This window comes from Triticum dicoccoides, chromosome 4B (assembly GCF_002162155.2).
Source record: "Triticum dicoccoides isolate Atlit2015 ecotype Zavitan chromosome 4B, WEW_v2.0, whole genome shotgun sequence".
NCBI classification, from domain to species: Eukaryota; Viridiplantae; Streptophyta; class Magnoliopsida; order Poales; family Poaceae; genus Triticum; species Triticum dicoccoides.
In genome coordinates this window covers 146874440-146892849 of record NC_041387.1, presented here as the reverse complement: position 1 = coordinate 146892849, position 18410 = coordinate 146874440, and the positions used below count along the sequence as shown (strand labels likewise).

The window sequence follows — 18410 nt, the reverse complement described above, 5'->3', positions numbered from 1 at the left end:
CATGCCTCCGCGCAGGGAAGCAGATGGCCACAAGGCCTGGGCAATACGCTGCATCACCTGCCGCGCTCGTTCGTGCCGTTGTGAAAGATCTTGCAGCATATCACCTGCGGATCCAGGCATCTCCTCTCCAGGACGGCCCGTCAGCATACCTACAGACATAACTTTGTCAATACGCTTCCTTGCCAAACTATACTATAGTTCGCTTAAAGCACTTACTATAAATGCCGCGTCGAAGCCTCCTATTCTCCTTCACGGAGTCAGCAAGCTGAGCCCGAACATCTTTTAATTCGATGCTCAGCCGAATATTAGCATCTTGGAGATTATTTCTCTCTTGAATAGCCTTTGTCAGCACGCGCTCGCCCGCCTTCAGCTGATTTCGCAGATGTGGCTCATTATCTTCCACAGTCTTCGGATTCTCTCCGGGATTGTGTGTAGCATCTCTTGTTAGACTTATAATTCATGCTGATAAATACCTGGTACAAGTTTAGTCTTACCAGCAGAGGCCCTCTTTTCCTCTTGTTCGGCAACAGCGGCCTTCAGCTGGGTCTTACATTCCTCCAGTTCTTGCGATAAATGGGTATTCTTCTCTATAAGAACCTATGCATAGAATGATCCTTAAATCAGTTGTGCCAACTGTTTCAAGTCTCAAGGGCTACCACTACACACACTTATTAGATTCCCTTACCGTATATCCTTTGCATACTGATATGTAGCTCTGGCAAGTCCATCTTGAGCAGCGCGAATATATGCGTCTCCGGAGTTGAAGGCATCAAAAGCCTCCTCGGAGAAAATACCATTGCGGAGTACGGCCCGTCTGCGCCGATGATTCATGGCGCTCCTCACTTCGAAGTTTGAAGCGGAAAGCATGTCAGCATCCTCTGTGGGAGGGGAAGTCGGCACTGCCCCCACATCAGCCTCCACCCGTGAATCCGATTCAGGAATCCGACTACTTGAGGCATGATCGGCACGGGATCCAGATGTAGTCCGGCGGATGTTTTTTCTGCCAGGACACAATGCAAACTGTCACATTTCGGCAAAGATAATCACAGAGCAAATTTCATTTGTACCTCTGCTCCGGTGTTTCGGTTCTCACCGCCTTCCTCTTACGCCTGCCCGAACCGGATGCCCCTCGCTGATGAGCCCCCGTGGGCTCGGCACGGCGTCCTGATGGTTGTCTCTGCAAAAATACAACATGTGTGTGTAATTCGGAATTCAGGGCTCCGGCTTTACTTACGTTCGACACCGGGAGCAGCCCAGGATAATCAGCAAGGATGGCCACTAAAGCACCATCGCGGCTTGCTTGATAAAATGCCCCGTCTACAAGCTCCATGGATATATCCCGATCTTCTTCAAGTCCGGGGTCGAGAGACCGGCCAGGATCCTCTGGCTGCGGAGGTGAGCTGTTGAGCTCTTCCACGACCCTTCTCAGTTCGTACTTTGAAAATAGCGAGATAAAATGATTGGTGACGAAGGACACAGGTATGAATAGAATCGGGTAAGGAATGACAGCTTACCCAACTTGGGGGGTTGTACAGGGAAAATCCATCCCGCGGCTTAATGCGGAGGAATTCCTCTTCTTCCCCTTTGTACAAATCAGACAATATTTTCGCCAGTGCGGTGGTAGAGTCCAGACCTTTACGTCCGCAGCGGGTGGTGTCGTCTTCTCCATTGTAATGCCACATGGGTTTCCCCTGATATTGAAGTGGTTGCACCCCCCGCATTATACATATTGACATAACCTCTATCATTGTCAATCCTGATTTGGCCAGAATTTTTATCCTGCCCATCAGATAAAGGACCTCTCTGTCGTCTTCCTCCTGGGGGCTCCGCGGGCGCCAGTTTTGGCGTTTCTTTAGCGGGCCGTTGGTAAACTCAGGAAGGCCCATCCGGACTGGGTCCGGAAGGGGAACGTCATCTATGTAACACCACTCCGAGGGCCAATCTTCTGATGCCTTCTTTGGAGTGCCGGACAGGTATCCGGCCTGAGCGATGCGCCATATTTCGGCTTCGCCCACTTGATATATAGATCCCCCCTGATTACGAGGGACGAGACAGAATAGCCTCTTCCATAGCTCGAAATGAGCTTCGCAGCCCAGGAAGAGCTCGCAGAAGGCAACATACCCTGTGATGTGCAGTATGGAGGCAGGAGTGAAGTTGTGCAGCTGAAGACCGTAGAACTCTAGGAGCCCGCAGAGGAATGGGTGGATTGGAAACCCAACCCCCTGAGCAAATACGGGACAAGACATATCCGCTCCCCTCTAGATGGGTTCGGAAAGTTCTCCGCCTGCTCCCCGCCATTATAGGTGGCTAGTCCGGCTCGGACGGGGACCATGTATGCAGGTGGGAGGAACCCCTGGGTCTGCAACTCCACTAATCGGCTATGAGGGACAATACACTTTTCCCAATCGCCTGGCTTAGTGATACGTCTCCAACGTATCTATAATTTATGAAACATGCATGCTATTTTATTATCTGTTTTGAATGATTATGGGCTTTATTATACACTTTAATATTACTTTTGGGACTAACCTATTAACCGGAGGCCCAGCCCATATTGCTGTTTTATTGCCTGTTTCAGTATTTCAAAGAAAAGGAATATCAAACGGAGTCCAAACGGAATGAAACCTTCGGCAGCGTGATTTTTGGGAAGAATATCACCCAGGAGACTTGGAGTTCACGCTAGAAGAGCCTCGAGGAGGCCACGAGATAGGAGGGTGTGCCCCCCCTACTGGGCTCACCCCCTGTCTCGTGGGCCCCTCGAGCACCCCTCGACCGACTTCTTTCGCCTATATAAGCCTACGTACCCTAAAACCATCGCATATCAAGATAGATCGGGAGTTCCGCCGCCGCAAGACTCTGTAGCCACCAAAAACCACTCGGCAGCCCGTTCCGGCACCCTGCCAGAGGGGGATCCCATCACCGGTGGCCATCTTCATCATCCCGATGCAATCCATGACGAGGAGGGAGTAGTTCACCCTTGGGGCTGAGGGTATGTACCAGTAGCTATGTGTTTGATCTCTCTCTCTCTCTCGTGTTCTCTCTCGTGTTCCCTCCATGGCACGATCTTGATGTATCACGAGCTTTGCTATTATAGTTGGATCTTATGATGTTTCTCCCCCTCTACTCTCTTGTAATGGATTGATTTTTCCCTTTGAAGTTATCTTATCAGATTGAGTCTTTGATTTGAGAACACTTGATGTATGTCTTGCCGTGATTATCTGTGGTGACAATGGGATATCATGTGCCACTTGATGTATGTTTTGGTGACCAACTTGCAGGTTCCACCCGTGAACCTATGCATAGGGGTTGGCACACGTTTTCTTGACTCTCCGGTAGAAACTTGGGGCACTCTTTGAAGTACTTTGTGTTGGTTGGATGAATTTGAGATTGTGTGATGCATATTGTATAATCATGCCCACGGATACTTGAGGTGAAATGGAGTATCTAGGTGACATTAGGGTTTTGGTTGATTTGTGTCTCAAGGTGTTATTCTAGTATGAACTCTATGATGGAGCGGAAAGAATAGCTTTATGTTATTTTACTACGAACTCTTGAATAGATAGAACAGAAAGGATAACTTTGAGGTGGTTTCGTACCCTACCATAATCTCTTCGTTTGTTCTCCGCTATTAGTTGCTTTGGGGTGACTCTTTGTTGCATGTTGAGGGATTGTCATATGATCTATCTATGTTATTATTGTTGAGAGAACTTGCACTAGTGAAAGTATGAACCCTATGCCTTGTTTCCTATCATTGCAATACCGTTTACGCTCACTTTTATCACATGCTACCTTGCTGTTTTTATTATTTCAGATTACAAAAACCTTTATCTACTATCCATATTGCACTTGTATCACCATATCTTCGCTGAACTAGTGCACCTATACAATTTACCTTTGTATTGGGTGTGTTGGGGACACAAGAGACTCTTTGTTATTTGGTTGCAGGGTTGTTTGAGAGAGACCATCTTCATCCTACGCCTCCTACGGATTGATAAACCTTAGGTCATCCACTTGAGGGAAATTTGCTACTGTCCTACAAACATGTGCACTTGCAGGCCCAACAACGTCTACAAGAAGAATGTTGTGTAGTAGACATCAAGCTCTTTTCTGGCACCATTGCCGGGGAGGTGAGTGCTTGAAGGTATATCTTTAGATCTTGCAATCGAATATTTTTGTTTCTTGTTTTATCACTAGTTTAGTTTATAAAATAAAAACTACAAAAAAGATGGAGTTAAGTTTGTCTCATACGCTTCATCTTTTTAATATCTTTCGTGAGTATGATGAAAAGGAAAATTGTGCTCAAGTGCTAGAAGAAGAAATCTATAGAATGTTTGATACTAAATCTTTGAATGATGAGCATGATTGCAATGTTCTTAGTATGAATTCCTTGAATATCCATGATGCTAATGATATGCAATGCCACAAGCTTGGGGAAGCTATGTTTGATGAATATGATATTTTTTGTCCCCCATGTTTTGATGAGAATATTTATTATGATGAAAGCATGCCTCCTATTTATGATGATTATATTGATGAAAGTGGTTTTGGAAGAGTGTCAACTTTAGGCAGTAGTGATCCCACTATTTTGGAGGATGTTGAATCTTATTGTGATGAACATGAAAGTGGATTTGGAAGAGTGTCCACTTTATTTAGTGATGATTCCACTATTTCGGAAGAGGTTCCAATTGATTACGAGAACAAAGTTTCTATCTATGATGATTATTGTGATGACTTGTATGCTATTAAAAATAATGATAACCATGAAACTTGTCATCATGATTTTAGTTTTCAATTGGATTATGCCTCGCATGATAATTATTTTGTTGAGTTTGCTCCCACTACTATTCATGAGAAGAAATTTGCTTATGTGGAGAGTATTAAATTTTCTATGCTAGTAGATCATGAAAAGAATGCTTTAGGTGCTGGTTATATTGTTAAATTCATTCATGATGCTACTGAAAATTATTATGAGGGAGGAATATATGCTTGTAGGAATTGCAATTATATCAAGTTTCCTCTCTATGTGTTGAAAATCTTGAAGCTATGCTTGTTTTACCTTCCTATGCTTGTTGATTATTGTTCCCATAAGTTGTTTGCTCACAAAATCCCTATGCATAGGAAGTGGGTTAGGCTTAAATGTGCTAGTCATATGCTTCATGATGCTCCCATTATGTTTCAATTCTTATCTTTTATGTGAGCATCATTGCCATCATCATGCCTGGCTAAAAAGGCATTAAAGAAAAGCGCTTGTTGGGAATCAACCCAATATTTACCCTTACTGTTTTTGTGTGTCCACATGATTATGATACTGTAGTAATCATATTTTATAGCTTTTGTTTCAATAAAGTGCCAAGTAGAGCCTTTGGGAAGACATGGGTGAAGTTTATGTGATCTTGCTGTAAACAACAGAAACTTTTGCGCTCACGAGATTAGCTGCCATGTTTTACTGGAGATTGATTTTAGGTTGATTCTTTTTGAAGATGATTAATAGACAAATTCCTCAGGTCCACCAATTTATTTCATAATTTTTGGGGTTCCATAAGTATATGTTTGATACATATTACTACAGACTGTTCTGTTTTTGACAGATTCTGCCTTTCGTGTGTTGTTTGCTTATTTTGATGCATCTATGAGTAGTATCGGAGGGTATGAACCATAGATAAGTTAGAATACAGTAGATATTACACCAATATGAATTTATAATGAGTTCATTACAGTACCTAAGTGGTGGTTTTATTTTCTTATACTAACGGAGCTTACGAGTTTTGTTTTGGGTTTTGTGTGGTTGAAGGTTTCAAGTTTTGGGTAAAGATTCGATGGACTATGGAATAAAGAGTGGAAAGAGCCTACTCTTGGGGATTCCCAAGGCACCCCAAGGTAATATTCAAGGACAACCAAGAGCCTAAGCTTGGGGATGCCCCGGAAGGCATCCCCTCTTTCGTCTTCGTTCATCGGTAACTTTACTTGGAGCTATATTTTTATTCACCACATGATATGTGTTTTGCTTGGAGCGTCATTTTCTTTTGTTAGTTTTTACTTTATGTTAGTTAGAATAATGTTTTGCATCTTTATTTTCAATAAAATTGTCAAGGATAGCCTTTGTTTTGCTTATTTTGCTAGTATGCATGTTGCTGTTTGTAAACAAAAAGTTTACCGCTGTTGCAAAAATTCCCTAGAAAAGTCAGAGAATGGTATAATGTTGAATAGTTTTGCATATTGAGCTATGATAAATTTAATACAGTGGGAATTTTCTCTCATAATTTTTGGAGTTAGGGAAGTATTGATACTCTTGCATTCTTTACAGACTGTACTGTTTTGGCAGATTGCTGTTATGGTTGCATTGTTTGCATATGTTTGCTTGTTTAATGATTCTATTTGAGGATAGGAGTATTAAATATGCAGAGGAATTTAGTATGCAATGTTGAATAATAATTTTAGTGATTTGTTACAGTAGAAAATGATAACGTTTTGCATTGGTTTATACTAACCTATCTCATGAGTTCTTGTTGAGTTTGTTGTGGATGAAGCTTTTGATAAAAAGAGAAACCATGATATGAGAGGAATTAAGGAGACACAAAAGTTCAATATTTGGGATTCCCAAGGCACCCCAAGATAATATTTCAAGAAGTCTCAAGCATCTAAGATTGGGGATGCCCAGTAGGCATCCCACCTTTCTTCTTCAACTAATATCGGTTAGTATCGGTTGAGCCTAAGTTTTTGCTTCTTCACATGAGTTATGCTATCCTCGCAATGTCATTTTATTTTGTTTTGCTTGCTGTTTGAATACAATACCAAGATCTGAAATTCTTATTTGAGAGAGAGTCTTCACATAGTTGCATAATTATTTAGCTACTCATTGATCTTCACTTATATCTTTTTGGAGTAGTTTTTTATTTACTCCTGTGCTTCACTTATATCCTATGAGTAGATGGTTGAATGAGTTGAATGTCATAAATCTGAAATTATATATGTTTGCTTATCGCATTGGGAGTAATGACTTCACATCTAAGAAGTAGAGGTTGTAAATTTATTGAAGGTTAGCAAGCATTGTATTAGTCATTTGAACAATTCATGAAAGAATATTGAAGGAAGAGAGATTTCACATATAAATATATTATCATAGACATCTTTTATAATTGTGAGCACTCATTAAGTATGACATACTGAAGAGTTGATGTTGGACAAGGAAGATAACGTAATGGGTTATGTTTTCTCACATCTCAGTTAAAGTATATTGTCATGGATCATTCAAACATGTTGAGCTTGCCTTTCCCCCTCATGCTAGCCAAAAATTCCTAGCACCAAGTAGAGATACTACTTGTGCTTCCAAATATCCTTAAACCCAGTTTTGCCATGAGAGTCCACCACACCTACCTATGGATTGAGTAAGATATTTCAAGTAAGTTGTCATCGGTGCAAGCAATAAAAATTGCTCACTAAATATGCATGACTTATTAGTGTGGAGAAAATAAGCTTTGTATGAACTTGTTATGGAAGCAATAAAAGCGACGGACTGCATAATAAAGGTCCATATACAAGGGGCAATATAAAGTGACGTTCTTTCGCATTAAGATTTTGTGTATCCAACCCTAGAAGCGCATGACAACCTTTGCTTCCCTCTGCGAAGGGCCTATCTTTTACTTTATGTCTTTTACTTTATGCAAGAGTCAAGGTGATCTTCACCTTTCCCTTTTTCATTTTATCCTTTGGAAAGCACTTTGTGTTAGGGTGATCCTGATATATATATCCAATTAGATGTACATTAGCACGAACTATTATTGTTGACATCACCCAAAGGTGAATATGTTTGGAGGCAACATTATAAGCCCCTATCTTTCTCTGTGTCTGATTAAAACTTCATAACCACAAGTATTGCATGAGTGTTAGCAATTGTAGAAGACTATATGATGGTTGAGTATGTGAAGTTTGCTAAATCAAAGCTCTGACATAGACCCTTCCGGAAAATAGGATGAATTGCAATTGTTTGATGACTAAGAATGAAGTTTGCTAGTTTTCAAGAAAGTTTATGGTCTATGCTTTAACATGTGAATTGCTTGTTACTTATTCATGAAAAGTTTTATGAGATGAACTACTGTTATGACATATAATGATGCTAGTAAAGGTGATTGAAATTATCATTGATCAAACTTGTGCACCTCTAGCATTCACACTTCATAAGTTCTTTCTTTACCATTTACCTACTCGAGGATGAGTAGGAATTAAGCTTGGGGATGCTGATACGTCTCCAACGTATCTATAATATGAAACATTCATGCTATTTTATTATCTGTTTTGAATGACCATGGGCTTTATTATACACTTTTATATTACTTTTGGGACTAACCTATTAACCGGAGGCCCAGCCTATATTGCTGTTTTATTGCCTGTTTCAGTATTTCGAAGAAAAGGAATATCAAATGGAGTCCAAACGGAATGAAACCTTCGGCAACGTGATTTTTGGGAAGAATATCACCCAGGAGACTTGGAGTTCATGTCAGAAGAGCCTCGAGGAGGCCACAAGATAGGAGGGCGCCCCCCTACTGGGCCGCCCCTATCTCGTGGGCCCCGCGAGCACCCCCCGACCGACCTCTTTCACCTATATAAGCCTACGTACCCTAAAACCATTGAATATCAAGATAGATCGGGAGTTCCACCGCCGCAAGCCTCTGTAGCCACCAAAAACCTCTCGGGGGCCCATTCCGGCACCCTGCCGAAGGGGGATCCCATCACCGGTGGCCATCTTCATCATCCCGACACTATCCATGACGAGGAGGGAGTAGTTCACCCTCGGGGCTGAGGGTATGTACCAGTATCTATGTGTTTGATCTCTCTCTCTCTCTCTCTCTCTCTCTCTCTCTCTCTCGTGTTCTCTTCGTGTTCCCTCTATGGCACGATCTTGGTGTATCCCGAGCTTTGCTATTATAGTTGGATCTTATGATGTTTCTCCCCCTCTACTCTCTTGTAATGGATTGAGTTTTCCCTTTGAAGTTATCTTATCGGATTGAGTCTTTGATTTGAGAACACTTGATGTATGTCTTGCCGTGATTATCTGTGGTGACAATGGGATATCATGTGCCACTTGATGTATGTTTTGGTGACCAACTTGCGGGTTCCGCCCATGAACCTATGCATAGGGGTTGGCACACGTTTTCTTGACTCTCCGGTAGAAACTTGGGGTACTCTTTGAAGTAATTTGTGTTGGTTGGATGAATTTGAGATAATGTGATGCATATCGTATAATCATGCACACGGATACTTGAGGTGACAATGGAGTATCTAGGTGACATTAGGGTTTTGGTTGATTTGTGTCTTAAGGTGTTATTCTAGTATGAACTCTATGATGGAGCGGAAAGAATAGCTTTATGTTATTTTACTACGAACTCTTGAATAGATAGAACAGAAAGGATAACTTTGAGGTGGTTTCGTACCCTACCATAATCTCTTCGTTTGTTCTCCGCTATTAGTTGCTTTGGGGTGACTCTTTGTTGCATGTTGAGGGATTGTCATATGATCTATCTATGTTATTATTGTTGAGAGAACTTGCACTAGTGAAAGTATGAACCCTATGCCTTGTTTCCTATCATTGCAATACCGTTTACCCTCACTTTTATCGCTTGCTACCTTGCTGTTTTTATTATTTCAGATTACAAAAACCTTTATCTACTATCCATATTGCACTTGTATCACCATCTCTTAGCTGAACTAGTGCGCCCATACAATTTACCATTGTATTGGGTGTGTTGGGGACACAAGAGACTCTTTGTTATTTGGTTGCATGGTTGTTTGAGAGAGACCATCTTCATCCTACGCCTCCTACGGATTGATAAACCTTAGGTCATCCACTTGAGGGAAATTTGCCACTGTCCTACAAACCTGTGCACTTGCAGGCCCAACAATGTCTAAAAGAAGAAGGTTGTGTAGTAGACATCACTTAGAGCTAGGGGTGCGAGAGGAGGAGCTTCGGCGGCCAGCCATGATGGTGTGATTTGGATCTGAGGATCCCCGCCTCTTCAAATAGACGGTTGGCTTACAGGGACAGGTTGGCAAATGTAAAAATTCCCCAACTTCTCATATTCGCTTGACACGTGGGGATAGCCATTATTGAAGCACAGGAGCCGAGGAGTACGACATTAATGGAGGCCGGACACTGTTCGCCATGACAGATACTCTGGATTTGGAGACGAACCTGCCTTGCAATGCCGAAGACAATCTGCGCGCTGGAGTCATCGTCATTGAAGCCCGGTTCGGGGGCTACTGAGGGATTCCTAGATAAGGGGGTATCCGGACAACTGGACTATGTACTTTGGCTGGACTGTTGGACTATGAAGATACAAGATTGAAGACTTCGTCCCGTGTCCGGATGGGACTCTCCTTTGCGTGGAAGGCAAGCTTGGCGATTCGGATGTAGATCTCCTTCTCTGTAACCGACTCTATGTAACCCTAGCCCCCTCCGGTGTCTATATAAACCGGAGGGTTTAGTCCGTAGAACAACAACAATCATACCATAGGCTAGCTTCTAGGGTTTAGCCTCTACGATCTCGTGGTAGGTCAACTCTTCTAATACTCATATCATCAAGATCAATCAAGTAGGAAGTAGGGTATTACCTCCATCGAGAGGGCCCGAACCTGGGTAAAACATCGTGTCCCCAGTCTCCTGTTACCATTAGCCTTAGACGCACAGTTCGGGACCCCCTACCCGAGATCCGCCGGTTTTGACACCGACAGACACATTGTGTTTTTGCGCCCACCGTGTATGAATCCGGGTGAGAGGCGGTTACGTCACGTTTGGGTGAAATTACAAACCTACCCCTATCGAAACCTATAGAAATCCAGCAGATAGGCTTCACGTGGCAGGGATAGGCAGTAGTAATTTCCATCTCGCAGATTTTGGTTTCGGGCGGTTACTGTGACTTTCCCCGCTTCATTCAAATTTTTCAGAGTGCACGTTTACCATGCCAACTCAATTTGAATCCCGTTTGTATTCTAATTTTTTTCGGGAGGGATCCATTTTCAATTGGAATTACATTCTATATACATCATTTTTTATATATACTTTCAAAGGAACAACAAAGAATTCTCCTCCTTTATATGTATAATATGATTTACAAATACAATAATCTCAAAATCTCAAGGTTGAATTCGAATTTTTTAAACCAAATTATGTTCTACTAAAATGTATGGATCAGTAATATCTACATATTAAATAACATAGATGTGCGTGAATTCATATGAGTATGCATGTTTGATAGATCAATTTTGGTTCGAGTATGGATTACATGTATCATCATCTCGAATTCAAATATTTGAATCCCTTTTTTGTTCACTCCTTTCACGTCCATCTCTCTCGCATGCATGCTCCTTCAGGTATCTATCACTCTCTTTTATCCAGCTCACCCGCACGCTCACTTCATGTTTCTCCTATCCTCGCAAACATGGTCTCTTGACGTCTCCCTTGAGAAGTGTCACACTCTCCCTATCATTATACATTACACAGTTTTCATTATTTCTCACGTCTCTACTGTTCTCTGGTATCACTCGGTACCTAAGCTTTCTTTTTCATCGCCACACACACAGTCTCCACTCATCTTTCACTTTGTCTTTCTCTCTATAGGATTCTCTCACACACCCTATATGTCTCTACATATGACTCATACCACTAAAATTACTCTCTATCTCTCTCCTGTAGACACAACATTTTTTGCAGTCTCCTTTTCGTCTCCATCCCAAACTGACATTATTCATTTGTTTACTGATCAGACAACCCCCCCTCTCTCTCACAGACACACACACACAACTCCTGCTTCCACTCCCCTTCCTAACTACCGTCTCTCTCTCTCACACACAAAACTCTCGCTTTCGCACCCCGACTCATATTTCTCTCACAAACATTTATCGACTAGCTAGCCTCTAGATAGATTTATACACCCGCACGCTCGTGCTTCCGTTATCGCATACATGTCTCTCTCCCGCTCCTTGTATCTATTTAGATTTTTCTTCCCTTCTTGAGACACGCCCTCTCGATCATGCACACAGACACTATCGCCTCATTTTAAGCCAATACCTATCGCACACACACTCCTTGTGTCTTTGTCACACATGCACTCCGTCCTCCTCCACTCTCCCTCTCTCTCATACACACATGAGCTTTTTGCAACAACTAGCAAGATGCCCATGCGTTGCACGGAACATCAAGATGCATTTGAATGAGTAGTTTATCTTGTGGGGGAAAAGGATGAATGAGGGAAGGCCTTATTTGCAAATGTGGAGAGGGGTGTGGTATCTTTTTGCAAAATTGCCATAGTTTCCATCCTATCCGTCAGATATAGATCGGACGACCTATATTCTAGGATGGCAGGCACGCGATCATCATCGACAATGCTTTTTATAAGAGTAGGGATAAAAAATAGAGTTGGTGATGATGGTGGGCCTGCCATCCTGCAATGTAGGTTGTCCGATTTATATCTAACAGATAGGAAGGAAAATATGGCAATTTACCCGCACTCTTCACCACATTTGCAGATAAGGCCTTTCCTCGTTGATCCTTTTCTCCCACAAGATCTTGATGTTCCGTGCAACGCATGGGCATCTTGCTAGTAAGAGTAGAAATTAGACATATACCACTTCTCTAATCTTGAAACCAACAACATTCCTCCCTTATCTCATCAAAACCGCCAAAGGAATATATTTTGAGTGAAACATAACATATTTTTAGTGATATACATATTTCAAAACTAGACTTTTTTTATCAAATCGGTGAATATGTATTAATCTACTTTGATCGTGTGGCAACGCATTGGCACATTGCTAGTAGTTATTATAATTTTTTGGACACCAGACAAACGGTGGAGTACATATACGAAGAGAAGAGGCGCACGCACGCGGTCGGCCTCTCACTGTCTCGCACACATGAGTGTTAGTAAAGGCGACGTTAACAAGTAAACCCTAAAACCCTAGGTGCACAATTGCTGCATTCGCGGGTACCGAGTACGTGGTGGAGCACCTTTGTAGGAATAGTCAGCTCGCGTGATAAGTTGATCCGTAGGAGTTGATGGTCGGGACCACATGTGAATGACTTGGAGCGTGGTGGCTCGCCAGTTTCCATAGATCGAGTAGCCACATTTAAAATATCGTTTCTTTAGCGGGGATAAGAGTTCCGATTTTCAATGGCGCATTATAAGTAGTAAGTAGTTTTTAGAACAATTGGTATGGAGCGAAAATGGAATTCATAGTACTACGTACCTCCTTGGCGTATGGTTGTATGGGTTTATGTTGTGAGATGTTGAACATGGTAGTTCTAGGGCAAATACTATGGTTTAGATTTAGATGTTGGTTTTTAGTAATGAAAATCGAAAGGGGAAACCCTTCTTTGACTAAAAAAACTACTACCTCCATTCTGGTTTACTAGTCCCCATCGTACTTTGGGTCAAAGTTTGTCCACGAATTTTACTTGTAAAATGTGAATGGAAAACGAGATTTTGTTATACCCAAATAAAAAAGGACTGGAGGGAGTGATTGCTCTGACACGGATGCGACCTCTCATAGCGCACGCATTGAACCGGTGCACCGGCCAAGAGGGCCGCACTCGCTGCAGGCCTGACTGAGCACGCCTCCTCGCCGCGTGAAACCAGCTTAAGACTGCCCCGCCTGCCTTCATTGAATCCGCACGTGTGCTGGCAACACGTCCTTCCGCAAGCTGGCAGGCATTTTAGAACACAAAAAATTACTAAAATATAATTAATTTATGCATGGTCTTGACTTGTTGTGCTCGCACTGGTAGCAGGAACTAGTAGAGGTTTTTCTTTATTTATAACTCTCCTCACATTTTTTTGGCTTTGAAGTGAATCATGGTTGTGGACATTATGTATGAATGTGCAAATATCTGCGAACATGAGTTTGATGTGGAAGTTGAACTTGGAATGTCGGGCTTGCGTGTGAACTATACCATGTCCAATGCTTCATCTGTTATTGTTTGGAAAGTAATTGCTGTTATTACATGACCCGAAAAAATATATTTTGTGCCACATCAGTAGATGCACGAACATCATAATATGCATGCTGACTGGATAAACATTTGAACCTAGCTATTATGAAGGAAATTTTGTATTGACAACAGTTTTAGATAGCAGGAGACGCCTAGCCTGCTCTGCCTCTACTAGCTTATTTCTGGATTCTTCCATCTCTTCTTTGACTTGGGTGAAGAGAGCATATGATTGCTCTTTTCGCTTCTTTAGGAACTTAGCTACATTCTCAAGGGCTGTTGCATGCTTTCTTTAAGCCTTTACTAATGCCACGAGGACACGAACAACTGACGACTCCACCTGGCTTGTGTGTAATACAACATCATGTGGGAATTTGCACCTTGTGTCTAATCCAGCATCATTAGGGTACCGATACCTTGTGTGTAATCCAGCCTCATTTTGGAAACATGATCTCGAGGTTGACCATACTTCCCTCCTCGCAGGAACTACATCCTGACATGAAGTTACTTCTTTTTTAGATCAATACTCAGAGCAACCTAGATCCATTTAGTAGAAGCCAGATAAACATAACTCGGAGAAGTGAATTCAAAAGGAAAAATAATAATATAAAAACAGACTACAGGTGAGAACACCCACTTCCTACATCAAGCTAAAAACGAAAGCATTAGGACGATTAAGACTCTTCTTATTACACATCGAAGAACACCAGGCTTAAGAGAAACAGAAACTACAACATATACACATCGAAGAACACGAGGCTAACCGAAAGTAATTGAAAGGGTGTTACTTACCAAATCTCGTTTTACAGGTTTGGTGCAGCTCCTCTTTAACTTGCCACGCTCCTTGAAGATGTCCCCAATATCCCGTGTTTGGTCTTCATTGCTCCTCTGCATCTTTGCACTCGTGGTTTTAAAATCTCAACATGGCAAGAAAAATATACTACTAGTAATACTCGCGCATCTTGTGGGCAACATTAAAGCACTCGTCTGCCATGTTAGAGCATCTCCAACAGAATCGCAACGCGCGGCGCATTAAAAAAGTGTTTACAGTACTGAGATCGAGAAGTAGAGACTAGAGAGTAGAGGATAGTTCTCAGCATAGATAGATAAAAAAAGATAATTCAACTACTCCTCATTGTCCGACTCCTCCTCGGTGATGTCCTCCTCTAACGTCTGACTATAAGCGTGAAGATACAAATCATCGTCGGATTCCCAGGGCGACGCTGCTCCTAGCCTCATGTTGAATTGAGCGTCTGCTTTTCGCCTACGCTTGTCTTCGCGATAGGCGGCTCGCTCCGCCCTCCTCTTATCCCTCTCCGCCCTCCTTTGTGCGTAAAACTCGCGCTCGTTGATGATGTCCTGCGGGAAGTGTTGGCGCCACAACGCCATGGCTTCCTCATCCATCTCAGCAATGCCGAGACGGCGCTCCCACCTCTGGTTGTCGTGACGATCCTCGTTGGTGCTAAGCCGCGGCAGAGGCGTGAGCTCCTGCGCCCACTCCTGCGTCGACACGTTGGGGAAGTTCAATGTTCTATGAGGCCACGGGAGGCGCCACGCCACCGTGTGGTACGCGCGGGTGGCCTCGTTGGCGGTGTCGAAATTGCCGAGGCCGAGGTGCATCCTGCAGAACCGGATCTCGGCGAAGAAGCCGCCGGAGGGGCGCGCGTGGACGCCGCGGTATCCCCAAGTTTCCCGGCGACATAGCGGCATGGTGGCGCGGCGGCGGCGAGGCGAGAAAGTGAGATGAGAGAGTAGTGGTGAGGCACAGAGCAGGGAGAGAGCGGTGGCGAGGCACAGAGCAGGAGAGAGAGCGGTGTCAAGGCATAGAGCGGTGGGAGGGCGTTGGATTTTATAAAGCGCAACGGGCGCCGCGCGCCGAAACTAGTGCACGCCCGGCCGCTTTCCCCCCCGCGCGCGTGATCCTTTCCTGAAGTCTCTGCTATCTCTATTCTCTTCTCTACTGTTATATTTATTTTATATTTTATATTTAATATTTATCTCTACTTCTCTACTGTCTACTTTTTTTCTCTATAATTTTTTTTCTTATAAAAAATAGAGTTGGTGATGATGGTGTGCCTGCCATCCTGCAATATAGGCTGTCGGATTTATATCTGACAGATAGGAAGGAAACAAATGGGAATTTTGCAAAAAGATACCCATACCCCTCTCCAGATTTGCAAATAAGGCCTTCCCTTATTCATCCTTTTCTCCCACAAGATAAACTACTCATACAAATGCATCTTGATGCGTGCAACACATGGGCATCTTGCTAGTTCTAGAAAACTTTCCATCATTTGCCACACTACTGGTTGCAGATGAAAAACCTACCCAAGCACAGCGCGATACAGGAGCGACGCACAATTACAAGCTGATATTCTGTTGGACAATGGAGGACCAATTACTTTTACGGGAACAATAGCACCAATGAAATTTGAAGGGTAGGTATGAACAAAATTGGAACTGCACATGTACTGCTAAGTGATTCAGTACACACATTACCAATCGAGGAGGAGTACAATGGTCGCAGCGGCCTTTGTGAGTCATGGTCGGCAACGGGAGTCAGTTCATTGTCCACGACGGTGGTACTTCTATGCTTGGCGTCGGCTTCCGGGAAGCAGATCCGAGACCGTGGAAGACGATGCCGGGGAAGAGGCTCCGTGTACGACGATGAGAGTGGACCGACTCCAATGCGGCGTACGAGATCGTCGATGAGGCAGATGCGCTGTGGTGGACGAGTGCGCCGATGTAAAGGTGAGGAGCACGAAGGATGCGGTGCCGTGGAGAAGTCTATTTTGCGGTGGGGATAGAAAATGGGGAGTATTCAGGTGTACTACTACTCTGGGTGCCGGGTGTAGGGTGAACCTGAAGTTACGAAAACAGCCCCCTACCAAGCGTCATCCGTAGGCCTGTTCCGAAGGCTATGATGGTAACTTCCCACTACTCGAATCAGGGTCGTAGGAGATTTTCCGACCTCAAAATTTTGTGACACTGAACTCCCCGTGTGGCGTGTTGAGTGATTCGGCTAAGCAACTAGCGAGTAGTAGTAGTAAACTCTGCATATTAGGTTTGACCGAAGTAAAACTTCCTAAAGTTTGACCAAGTTTATAGAAAAATATAAACATTTACCATAACAAATATGTATGATGTGAAAGTACATTCAATAATGAATCTAATGGTATTTATTTGTTATTGTATATGTTAATATTTTTTGTTATAAGCTTTCTGAGAGTGTACAAAACTTGACTTTGACCAATGCTAATACGCGGACTTAAATAAAAACAGAGGGAGTACACATTTGTTTTCTTAGTTTGAAGTGAACTAATCATTTGTTGAAATTGTGAAATAAATATATTAGGCTATTGACTTCGAATGTAATGGTCTATACAATTCAATAGTTACAATCATTGTCGAATCCCAAGATGTATACAAGGTCTATAGTACTTCACAACATGCTCAAACTCACATAATCCCAGTCAAATGAGAATCTAAATGCATTTCATAGTTATTACTTTATAGGATGCAAGAAAACCAACCATAACTCTACATTAGCAATTATAGAAGCAACATTTTGACATATCCCAATGTGTGAATGAAACGTGCAGAGAGAGCTTTTGAAGATGGAGCATATAGGGCGGGAAAGATTGTATGTATGTGGACGAGAGAGTAGGAGACAAACCTAACGAGACAGAGAGAGAGATAGAGAGAGAAAGAGAGATGAAGAAGTTAGGTCTGTGAGAAAGATGGAGACATGTAATATACGTGATATGCGTGTGCATCCGGATTCTGTACACGTGGAAGGAGAAGAGACAACATGTTTGATGAGAGAGCTGGAAAAACATGGACGAGAGGGGAAGGATCTCGTTGGTTGAGGGATTGATAATTTTGTGCGCGGGAGAGAGGGATTGGTAATTTTGTGCGAGAGAGAGAGAGGGTGGGGGAGGAGTCAGTCAGCCGTCGTCACATCACCCTGCTTCCAAATGGCCCCGCATTCTCTAGCGCAGTGTGGTCACCTTCTTCGATCTGCTCGATACCCTCTTTGAAGATTGAGGTGTTGTGCATGTTGGCATGCAAAGAATCACAAGCGAGAGTGGTCGCCGTATAACCTTGGATGGGGATGAATTGTGTGCTCGGGGGAGGGTGTGTGTGTGTGTGTTGTGCTGTGTGTGTGTGTGTCTCTCTCTCTCTCTCTCTGTGTGTGTGTGTGTATGTGTGTGTGTTAGATATTGAGAGAAAACAAACCTAAGGAGAGAAATGGGTATTCACGAAGAGATTGTGCGGGCCTTGAGGTGGGCAGGGGCCGGGTGAGGGTGTCAAAATGTGCACGTTGATGCATGTGTTGCATGCGATCGTACGAGGGACGGACGAATCGAGAGAGATGGTTGTTGTGTTACGGATGCTCCTCTCTCTCTCTCTCTCTCACACACACACACAC

The 18410-nt window shown here is 43.1% G+C and overlaps 1 protein-coding gene across 1 annotated transcript; it reads right to left on the bottom strand.

Moving 5' to 3' along the window:
* Positions 1-681: 681 nt before the first annotated feature.
* Positions 682-15688, bottom strand: LOC119292598. Its single transcript, XM_037571384.1, has 3 exons — positions 15174-15688; positions 1120-1177; positions 682-1020 (listed from the first exon to the last, which is right to left on the bottom strand). The coding sequence occupies exons 1-3, from the start codon at positions 15686-15688 to the stop codon at positions 682-684; spliced, it is 912 nt and encodes a 303-aa protein (XP_037427281.1).
* Positions 15689-18410: the final 2722 nt, after the last annotated feature.

Coding starts and splice junctions, on each gene's coding strand:
- LOC119292598 (XM_037571384.1), bottom strand. CDS start 15,688: ATGCCGCTATGTCGCCGGGAAACTTGGGGATACCGCGGCGTCCACGCG. Junction 1,178..15,173: donor TGGGAATCCGACGATGATTT/GTATCTTCACGC, acceptor GTATTTTTGCAG/AGACAACCATCAGGACGCCG. Junction 1,021..1,119: donor TCATCAGCGAGGGGCATCCG/GTTCGGGCAGGC, acceptor GAAATGTGACAG/TTTGCATTGTGTCCTGGCAG.